We start from the raw sequence: 9,543 nt of genomic DNA, 5'->3' as shown, positions 1-9,543 counted from the left end.
CCTCACAAATCTGAGTTCTTACCTTGGGGGGCCAAAGTCCCCTGTGGAATCCTCTTTAGACCAATAGCACGGGGGGGTAATCCCCCTGCTATTACTAAGGGGCATCCCAGCTCACCGGTAATGGTGAGAAGGTGTGCTATTGGGCGTGGCCTTCCAAAACCACACCCCCAGAAAAGGGACACGTGTACCAACTCAAAATCCCAAATTTGCACGCGGGTATAGCCCCACCTAGGGGAGGAGCAAACTGTGCGAGCTCTCAACTCCTCCCCCGCTAATTGCTGAGGGGCAATCCCCGCCTCTGGGAGGTACTTGTGTCTCAATCTGAGGGGGAGGTTCCGGTTCCAAACCACGCCCAAACAAAAGAACCCTCTTCATAATACTCAACTGAAGGTACTCAATGATTAATCAAGGAAACAAAGACATAAAATACATGAAAATGAGTTCAGGCAGTCGGGCCTTTTGACGAGAGAGCTACTGCTACTAGGACGGAAGGAGGTGACTGGATATAGACCTGGTAGGCTTCAGAGTTCCAGTGGCCCATGGCCTTAATCAGATGGTCAGGTACTCCTGCTTGGGCTGCTGAGGTAGCTGCGCCAATGCGGAAACTGTGGCCTGAGTACCTACCAGAGTCAATCCCACACCTCCCCAATGCCTCCTTGAGGAAATGAACAAATTGGTCACGAGAAAGAGGCTGTCCATCTTCTCGTATTAACAGAGGACCAGTCCTAGGACCTGGGCGCTTAGCGAGGTACATCAGCAGTGCTGCGACTGGACACAGCTCATCACCTGTCTTGCCCAGGAATACCATAGCTCCCTTGCCAAAGGGGTCCGTTTTGGAATGGAGAACTGTCAGGCGGATGATAGTGGGAGAATGGTGGGAATCAATGGCAACATTCTCGGCAACAATGGAAGGGCGAGAACCTGAAGTGGACGTCACCTCCCCGAGACGCATGAAGCCAAAGAAGGCCACGGTTGCAGTTGTCCAGAGGAGGAGATGGAGAAAGGAAGACTGAATGTCCCAGACTGCCCTCAACTTCCGCAGAATGACAGGGGTAATTGGGAGCCTGGAACGAACCATCAGATTGCCCTGAGCAGTCAGTTTGATTCCCCTAAGAACATACTGCAGGTAAGGCCAGTCTGACCTTGTAGAGCTGGTTGCTGATGACTGTACCTCTAGATGCCTGACTGCTGATAAGTTGGTGGAGATAGACCTAGGGGCCAACCGCCGCTGGGCTAAGAATGCTGCAAACAAACATAGAGTACCTTGTGACAATGGGTAAGGGGCAAGACCAGCACTGTGACAAAAGTTCATACAGCATGATTTAGCTGAGGAGTACGTACGATTAGAAGATGGGGCTAGACCATGCTCAAAGTATCTTTGAACAACTTCGCCCAGCTGGGAGAGGTCCACTGAAGATTGTGGTCTGTGAGCAGGTGAGCTAGCGGAGGTGGGATGGAGGTGGGCTCTGAGGCAGCCTGGGGAATAAGAGAGAGAAAAAGAGTGGTGTTATTGCGGGATAGGGCATCTGCAGCGGCATTGCACTTGCCAGGTATGTGATCTGCCGAGTGCTCGAAATCAAATTTTGCTTCCCAAAAAAACAGGCATTTAAGGAGGTGTGCCAGAATTGGGTGGCAGGCTGAGCGGGATGACAGTGCTGCAACAACAGCTGTATTGTCTGAGAGAAACAACACCCGCTGACCCGCCCAGCGCCTCCCCCATACCGCTGCGGCAATGACCACTGGGAGAAGCTCCTTGGCCGCGATATTGACCTCGGCCCAGGATGCTGGCCAAGGTAACTGGAACCATGAGCCGTGGTATTGGTCAAAAGCCCCACAGCCCCATGAACCAGATGCATCACTAATGACCCATGTGACTGGGCAGGAAGGGGGAAGGGCAGAGATCCCGTTCCAGTCTGCCACGAACAAGGACCACCATTTGATGTCTGCTTTACAGTTTGCATCCAGTCTGGTCTTCTGATGGGGGAGACGGGGACGCTTCATGGCCTCAATGATTGCTCTGACAAATGATCTCCCAGGACGCACCACGGCCGCTGCGTGGTTCAAGTGGCCCAGGAGTTCCTGAAGCTCCTGCTTTGTGGCTGCCTGAGCGTTTACCCAAGCCGATAGGCGGAGTTTAAGAGAAGCCAGTTTCTCCTGGGGGAGCGACAGGGACATGGCATCGGAGTTGAGCTGAATGCCTAAGAAGGTGAGGGAAGTAGCAGGACCCTCCACCTTTTCAGGGGCCACTGGTAGACCCAGTTTTTGGCAGAGTGGTAGAGCTATCTCCATGGCCCTGCGACATACTAGCGAACTGGGAGGGCCACAAAAGAAGAAATCGTCCAGGTAGTGAATAGAAAATTCCACCCCTGACCTGAAAAGAGCCCAAGCCAGACCATCAGCTACTGCTGAGAACAGTATTGGGGCAGACCTAAGTCCAAAAGGCAAAGCGAAATCGGCATAGGTGATACCTTCCCACTGAATACCCAGAAGGAGGCTGTCCTCTGGGCGGACCGGCACCATGCGGTATGCAGATTTCAAGTCAATTTTTGCCATGAGAGCCCCGCGACCACACTGGACCATTCGCTGAGCTGCCTCAGCAACTGAGGCATAGTGGAGAGAGCAGAGCTTGGAGGGGATCCCGTCATTAACACAGCGGCCTTTGGGGGATGATAGGTCTACTATCATCCGAAAGCACCCTGGTTTATTCTTTTTTGGGATCAGACCAATGGGGCTGAGCTGAGTGACTGTGGAAGGGCGGAGCCTGCCGGCTGCCACCTCCTCCTCAATGTACTTGCTCACTACCTCCGGCTTGTCTGTGACTGAGGACATATTAGAGGTGGCTGGCTCCAAGGCGCTACCGGGCTTGAAGCCAATTGTGAATCCCCACCGAATGCCTCTCTCCAGGAAGCCCGCCAGATCCTGGTCTGGCATTGAGATCAAAAAGGGGAGCCACTCCTGCAAAGGTAGGAATCCTTGTACTGCACAGGAGGGAGAAGGTATAATGGCTGCCTGCGACTCCAGAGCCAGGAGTTGAGCCACATATGGGTACTGACCTGCAGTGACAAGATCAGAGTGCACTGAGACTAAGCTTATAAAAAAAAAAAATAAAAAAAAAAAATAAAAAAAAAGGGGGGGGGGGAAGCGTACAGCATCAATTAATTAGACGTTATTTAACTGGGGCCACATCCCATAACATTTAATATTGCAAAGTTACCATGCCAGAAAAAAAAATGCATGAGCAATGAACAATGGATGATAACACTGGGAAAGAGCAATAATTAAACAATGCATCATGAATAATAATGAGTGTTAGTATATATAGAGAGGGTCCATCTATAGCGCCCTCCAGAGCAGCTACCGGATCAAGCTACGCATCAGTGGTCTTCGGTGAGGGCGACTTTGGGCAGGCTGACGCTACATGTTCTCCGCTGGAGCAAATACTACAAACATGTAGGTATTGACACTTAGCGTGCCTACAGTAGCCATTGTTGTACTTTTTACACGGTTCCTTAGAAGGCAAGTAAGGATGCGTCCTCCCTGTCTTTGACTGCTGCGGAGAGCTCTTCTTCTCCCATGTAGCCAGGGCGCAGTCACTCGTCCGGTGGTCGGACTCCCAACACAATGAGCAACAGGGGGAGTCTGAGACAGAGGCTCTCAAGACAGACGTGGCCAGGATAGATGGCTCAACATGAGTCCACTCGCGAAGAGCTCCTGTGGCCATTTGCTGCCTGAATCTGGTGTCATAGTTGTGCCATCCGCTACCGCCGTGTTTCCAAAACAAGTGGATTACAATTTGGGCATACGCCACAAGTTGTTTGGTTGGCGTGTGATTCGTCTTTATGGCGATAAATGATAAAAAGCAGAAGACCCATGTGAGGGGGTCAGAGATCTCTCGCATTTTTGAGGACGCAGAGAGGAGCTGCGATGGATGGCCCAACTCCTGTAGCCTCTCAGTCAGGGTGACATTATCCACTAACATCTCCTTCAGCTCCACGTAGGCTCCGGAGTGGATACGTTCCACTACCTTTGCTGGAATGGGAGGGAGAGAGGTAGCCAGCGATACAGGCAAAACCTTGGCAGGGGGAGCTGTATGGAGGAGGGAGCCCAGGGGGTCTGCAAAGTGGCTGCTTGCTGATGAAAACAGCGGAAGAGCATGAGCCACTGAGGTACCTGGTAGAGGTTCAGCCAAGCGGGCTGGAGTAGAGCTGCTAGCTGCAGGCAAGCCTGACCCTGCACAGATGGATGTGAGTATAAGTGACAGAGAAAGAGAGGGAGAGGTAGAAAGAGAGAGAAAGGGAGAGGGGAGGAAGAAAGAGGAAAAGGAATTTTAGCAACTGACCTCAGCCACCCCTGCAAGGAGTGGCTAGGTGAAACCACAGGGGCTGCCCTGCTGACCCCTGTAAAAAGGAACCCCTGCTAGGTGTAAACCACAGAGTTGACCTGCAGGCCACAGGTGTTAAAAATCAATTAGAGGCAATGGCCTCTGCATAGGGCTTGCTGCCCTCGTAGGCCCCAACAAACACTGAGAACATGCATCATAGTGTTACAACAGGCCTACAGCCGGACCCTCCATGGGAGACACTTATTAATAAAAAATTCTTTATATATATATATATACATATATACATACATATACACATATATATACTGGGCTAAATGCTACCATGACCCTAATGACCATTTTAATGGACCTGCTGTGCATAGCAGGCGGGTCCGTCTGCAGCCGTCTACATGAGTGAATTGCATGGACAAACCACTGACATAGAACATACCTGAGAGGGTAGCCACGGGAGGGGGCATAGGCGCACTTGACGACCCAGATCCTGCTGAGACTGCTGGGAGGCTCGTGCCAGTAGAACGGAGGGCACGGTCGATGCCCCGCTCTATTCCTGTCTCCACTGCTGCATTAAGCAGCCTCATGAAGTCGTCAGGGCCCGCAGGAGGAGTAAGAGGAGCCCGGGGTGAGGGAGTAATGGGAGCAGGCGGGCCACCAGAGGGACCCAGGGTAGGGGCTGATATGGTGGGAGCAACGGGAGCAGACGGGCCACCAGAGGGTCCTGGGGTAGGGACTGATATGGTGGGAGCAACGGGAGCTGGCGGGCCGCCCGTGAGTCCTCCAGTAGGTATTAACGGGATTGTAGGAGCACCGGTCCTTGGGGGCGCCACTATACCGGCGGCTCCGGAGGGAGAAGAGAGACCAGTAGCTGGGCCACTGCCTGCCATCGCCTCGCCCGAGGACACGGGCGTTCCAACCGGCGTGGAGCTAGATGCAGAAGCCATCCGCAGCCCTTGATATTACAATTGACGTCAAAGCAAGGATAGAGACGGCACAGAGGCTCGGTGAAGACAAGTATGAGCTATTCTCAAGAAAGGTTCCTCTACTGATGAAGAACTGAGGACCTGTAAAGAAGCTGCAACGCTGCAAGCAACAATAGAGCCGCCCCCGCAGTGGGAGAGCCCTTTATATCATGGCAAACAGTGGGTGTGGTTAACCTCGCCTAAACTTATCGTCTAACCGACAATTAAAATAGCTATATTCCACGTAATAACTACTAAATAATTATTAATTAACTGCTAATTATGATGATGTCATCTTCCGGTAAGAAATTCTAGTAGGGCATTGCCCTCATTGCCTGCCCCTGCAGCCGCCTATGAGAAAGTCCCACAAAGTATTTTTAACAATCTCCATTCATCTCCATTACGGAATTCAAATTTCATTGTTAATAACCATGAATTAACCAGTTCTCGGCAAACTAGGTTGGTTTCAATACATAATGCGCTCACGTGATCCTTGTTTCCAATCCTGTTCCGTGTATAATATCTATGCTATTATTAAAGTTAAATAGCCTAATCTTCATTGAAAGTGGGTGTTATCACAATGATAAAATGGCGGCTATAAGCAAGTCTGAGCTTATTTTGCAGGAAAAGGTCAGCTAGATAAGGCTAAACTGCTGTCTGAAACTTCTCTAGCAAGAATAAAAGTTGAAAGAGCAGATATACAGTCTTTTCCTTGGTATAAAGGATTCTGCTAAGGTGAATGCAAGTGAGAAAGCCGCATGTACTGTACTGCTAGCTGCATGCATCATGAGATCAATTCTAGGTGATGTTTCTTCTCTAGGAGCAAGCCTAGGTTAACAAAGCAGATATACAATCTTCAAATATGATTTGTTCAGTGACTGCTTCTAACTATAAGCAAGATAACTTTAATTTAAGCAAGATGACTACAAGATACTGAATTTAGACATGTGCAATTGCTTTGCTAGCTCATACAGCACATAATCTATAGCTTGCTTAGGCTCACCCCTTTAATGTTTTACATTCGTCTAGTACTGATTTAATACCTTGCTTTATAGCCAAGCCCAAGTGCACATGCCCTCCTGATATAGCTGAACTAGTCAAGGCTACTAGTGGTTCTCTCGTACCACTCTACCGGTATTTAGGTCAGTTCACATATTGTTACCATGCATGCTTATTATATTGTGTACATTAGGCCCTAATCAATTTGGTAGATATACTAATCATTTCTACACTACCTCTCCAGATGAGATTGGAACTACCTTCCCTGGTCAAATAGGTAAACATGGTTACAGGAGCGAAGGAATTGCTGCTTACATTTATACTGGTGAGAAGATGACATCATTATCTGCCAATGCTAAGCATCTTTCTTCTTATACACATGTATACATGTACTTGTAGCCAGGGGCGGATCTAGGATTTAATTTTTGGGGGGGCAATTATGAGATGGGAGGGGTAATTAGGGGGTGTGGTCAACTAAGCTTGTGCAAAACTTTCATTGAAGTAAAAATTATAAAGACTAAGCCTGTAAAATGAGCTCTATTGTGGTTTAAAGATTGTTTACATGGTCCAGTACTGCAGCTGCTTCACAGTTTACATACATGTAGGTAAACCAAAGTTTAAAAATTTTTGGGGGGGCATTGCCCCCCCTGGCCCCCCCCCCATAGATCCACCACTGCTTGTAGCTCCAGCTGTTGTTCCACTTTACCGATATTACCATGGAAAAATACATGATCATTTATATACGTCAGACTTCAACGAGTTAGCATGTGGAGAAGGAAACCCTGATGGTTATAACTATGAAGGCATTCAAGGATATTGCTTCAAATATTCCTTGCCTGGCATCAATCGCCCTTTGTACCGATACTATAGTGATAATGCTATGGATCATTTTTACACAACAAATGAAGCTGAGATTGGAACAACAACCATTGGAGTTACAGGGAAGCATGGTTATATATCTGAAGGTATGACCTGCTACGTTGCTTAATGGAACCATTGAAACTGGCACAAACACTAGTAGAGAAACATATTTTCTTTATTTTTTTGTAACGTCACAATGAGTTTTTATGCATGAGAATAAGAGGAAAAAAAATAATCATAGTAATACATTTTAATTGAGCTGCTAATAATTTGAAGAACAGACAGTAAAAGGTGAAGGGGTAATACATACACAAGCAGTTTACACAATCATTATTATCATTAATCTAAAAGACTCTTGACTGAGGAGAGAATGAAGTCTGATACTGGTTCACAGCAAAATTAAAAGAAGTAGCTACACAAAGAAGACATTACAGACTATCATTATTATCATTAATGGTATCCTACCAGCAGGAGATGCAACTAGTTGAAGGTAAGCTGGCCGTACCATGGGGCGTGGTTTAGGAGGGTGATACTGACTAGTCTTTAGTTCTTGACCTAAAAATAAGAGAAAATCATTAAATTTAAGAGGAAGAATGTGCTACTGTACCATAAACTTTTTCCACTAGTAATCTCTGTTTTGCAGCAAGAACACTGTAAAATAAGAAAAGTTAAATGTTATATGTATGATTACATGCTACACATTTCTGTTAATACTAGTACCATACCTTGGTGTCCATTGATGTAGTATTCTTCTTCTCTTATTTGCTAGTTTTAGTACTTGTTTTCTTTGATACTGTCTCCATGCTAGTTGTATAACTAATGCAGCTATCTCTTTCCTCCAATGGTCTAATCCCTAATGAACAAACAAATGGATTATTGATAGCTCAACACTGCCTCATGCAGTAATCATAAAATAAAATGAACATGTACAGCATAATTATACATGTACTTAATCCTGCAATAATGTACTGCAGTTTACTCACTAGTCTTTGTCTAGCTTTCCTTTTGGCATCCTCAATCTCAAGATAATGCTTCCTTCTTTTGTATCTAAACAAAGAAAACATCAAGTAGATGTACATGTAGATACAGGATAATAGTAAAGGTATGGCCTTACTTCCTCCAGGCATATTGTATAACTAGTGCAGCATGTGTCTTCTTACGATGAAGTGTCATCCTTTGTCTGTCCTTTCTAGCTAGTTGACTCTGAAGTGCCCTCTAGTATCAAAATAAAACAAAACACATACATAAATACATTAACTCTTATGCTTTCTTAATATGTGACCATAATTGACAAAAGGTACCTTATGGCGGGTAGTGAAATTTGTCTTTCTAGCCTAAGAAATCCAACTTCCTGAGCCCCATTTATCATAAAATTATTCCACAGGATGCAAAAAGTTACCATGAAACTTTTAGAAACAATGATTGTCTAACAAAGCACTCACAGGTTGATATTTTCCATTATAACGATCAATTTTAAAATCCGCCATAAGGGCCCTTTTGTCAATTATTGTCACATATAGTCATTACTTACAGTTGATGGGCTTCTTAATGCCCATTCCTTAGCTTGTCTCTCTGATTCAGCAACTTGAAGTTCAAGACTCCTATTAATAATAATAATAATAATACCATAATTACTTCCTATCTGTATTAATCATAGTGCCTATAGTGTGACTAGTGTCTGTACTCTGTACATGTACATAGCTAAACTGACCTCCTATGACTAGAATCAGGTCGACTAGAAACAGCATCAGTTGCTTCAGTTTCTGTCCCTCCTGTCTCCTCCACCTTTACCTCTCCCTTCACCTTCTCTGCGTGAAGCAACTTGAACCTTTTCCTTGCCAAGTACCCCCGTACGACCTTCTGAATCATAATGGCTGCCAGCTCTTGTATACTGGCAATAGTCAGAGCTCCATTGATTATAAGAGCTTGTGCTAGCTCCTGGTGATTCTCAAGTATAGCATAATCCAATGGAGTCAGTTGCTCTGAGCTATCCATTGCATTTGGGTTAGCTCCTTTGCTTAGTAGAAACTGAACACAGTCACTGCTGCCTCCAGCACAGGCCCAGTGTAGAGGAGTGACGCCATCTTTATCAGTTTGATTAATGAAAGCATTAGCATTAATGAGCTCAGAGCAGCAACCGACTGAGCCATTGTAAGCAGCACAATGTAATGACGAACGACTAATTGGAAGAGAAGCAGATACTTTATTAAAATACAATGAACTTACTTTTCATTGTCCAGTATATCTACAGGCAGTCCACTGTGTATCAGTGTAGTGACTATGAACTCATGCCCACCTGATGCTGCCCAGTGTAAGCAGGTCCTTCCCTCATTATCAATAAGATCCACTAGTGCCTTGTGCTGTATCAGTGTCAATACTACCGGA

At 46.3% G+C, this 9,543-nt stretch overlaps 4 protein-coding genes across 4 annotated transcripts; 1 reads left to right on the top strand and 3 right to left on the bottom strand.

Annotated features, from left to right (window-relative positions):
• Positions 1 to 442: 442 nt before the first annotated feature.
• On the bottom strand, positions 443 to 2,931 carry LOC109587091 (uncharacterized). Its single transcript, XM_020003313.1, has 2 exons — positions 1,548 to 2,931; positions 443 to 1,476 (listed from the first exon to the last, which is right to left on the bottom strand). Exons 1-2 carry the CDS (start codon positions 2,929 to 2,931, stop codon positions 443 to 445), a joined length of 2,418 nt encoding a protein of 805 aa, XP_019858872.1.
• Positions 2,932 to 3,195: 264 nt separating this feature from the next.
• On the bottom strand, positions 3,196 to 5,521 carry LOC109587093 (mucin-1-like). The gene is made up of 2 exons (XM_020003314.1): positions 4,773 to 5,521; positions 3,196 to 4,230 (listed from the first exon to the last, which is right to left on the bottom strand). Exons 1-2 carry the CDS (start codon positions 5,278 to 5,280, stop codon positions 3,368 to 3,370), a joined length of 1,371 nt encoding a protein of 456 aa, XP_019858873.1. The 5' UTR covers positions 5,281 to 5,521; the 3' UTR covers positions 3,196 to 3,367.
• A 944-nt stretch (positions 5,522 to 6,465) lies between these two features.
• Positions 6,466 to 7,388, top strand: LOC109587090 (uncharacterized). The gene is made up of 2 exons (XM_020003312.1): positions 6,466 to 6,622; positions 6,963 to 7,388. Exons 1-2 carry the CDS (start codon positions 6,466 to 6,468, stop codon positions 7,283 to 7,285), a joined length of 480 nt encoding a protein of 159 aa, XP_019858871.1. The 3' UTR covers positions 7,286 to 7,388.
• Positions 7,294 to 9,337, bottom strand: LOC105314664 (inversin-like; the record flags this gene model as incomplete). The annotated part of the gene is made up of 7 exons (XM_020003311.1): positions 7,294 to 7,570; positions 7,624 to 7,713; positions 7,766 to 8,011; positions 8,142 to 8,205; positions 8,273 to 8,373; positions 8,690 to 8,759; positions 8,870 to 9,337. Coding segments are annotated over 5 exons (862 nt in total), but the record flags the coding sequence as incomplete, so codon positions are not given.
• Between the last annotated feature and the right edge of the window lie 206 nt (positions 9,338 to 9,543).

The sequence above is a fragment of the Amphimedon queenslandica genome, unplaced genomic scaffold, assembly GCF_000090795.2.
Source record: "Amphimedon queenslandica unplaced genomic scaffold, v1.1 AMPQUscaffold_12688, whole genome shotgun sequence".
Taxonomy (NCBI): domain Eukaryota; kingdom Metazoa; phylum Porifera; class Demospongiae; order Haplosclerida; family Niphatidae; genus Amphimedon; species Amphimedon queenslandica.
This window is presented reverse-complemented; position numbering and strand designations above follow the sequence as displayed.

What these genes read in the sequence shown, in the direction of transcription:
- LOC109587093 (XM_020003314.1), bottom strand. Translation starts at nt 5,280, where the DNA reads ATGGCTTCTGCATCTAGCTCCACGCCGGTTGGAACGCCCGTGTCCTCG. An exon ending in TCCCGTGGCTACCCTCTCAG is followed by an intron (nt 4,231 to 4,772) that starts GTATGTTCTATG and finishes CCATCTGTGCAG; the next exon opens with GGTCAGGCTTGCCTGCAGCT.
- LOC109587091 (XM_020003313.1), bottom strand. Translation starts at nt 2,931, where the DNA reads ATGCCAGACCAGGATCTGGCGGGCTTCCTGGAGAGAGGCATTCGGTGG. An exon ending in CTCGGCAGATCACATACCTG is followed by an intron (nt 1,477 to 1,547) that starts GCAAGTGCAATG and finishes CTTATTCCCCAG; the next exon opens with GCTGCCTCAGAGCCCACCTC.
- LOC109587090 (XM_020003312.1), top strand. Translation starts at nt 6,466, where the DNA reads ATGCTTATTATATTGTGTACATTAGGCCCTAATCAATTTGGTAGATAT. An exon ending in TGCTGCTTACATTTATACTG is followed by an intron (nt 6,623 to 6,962) that starts GTGAGAAGATGA and finishes CCCCCCCCATAG; the next exon opens with ATCCACCACTGCTTGTAGCT.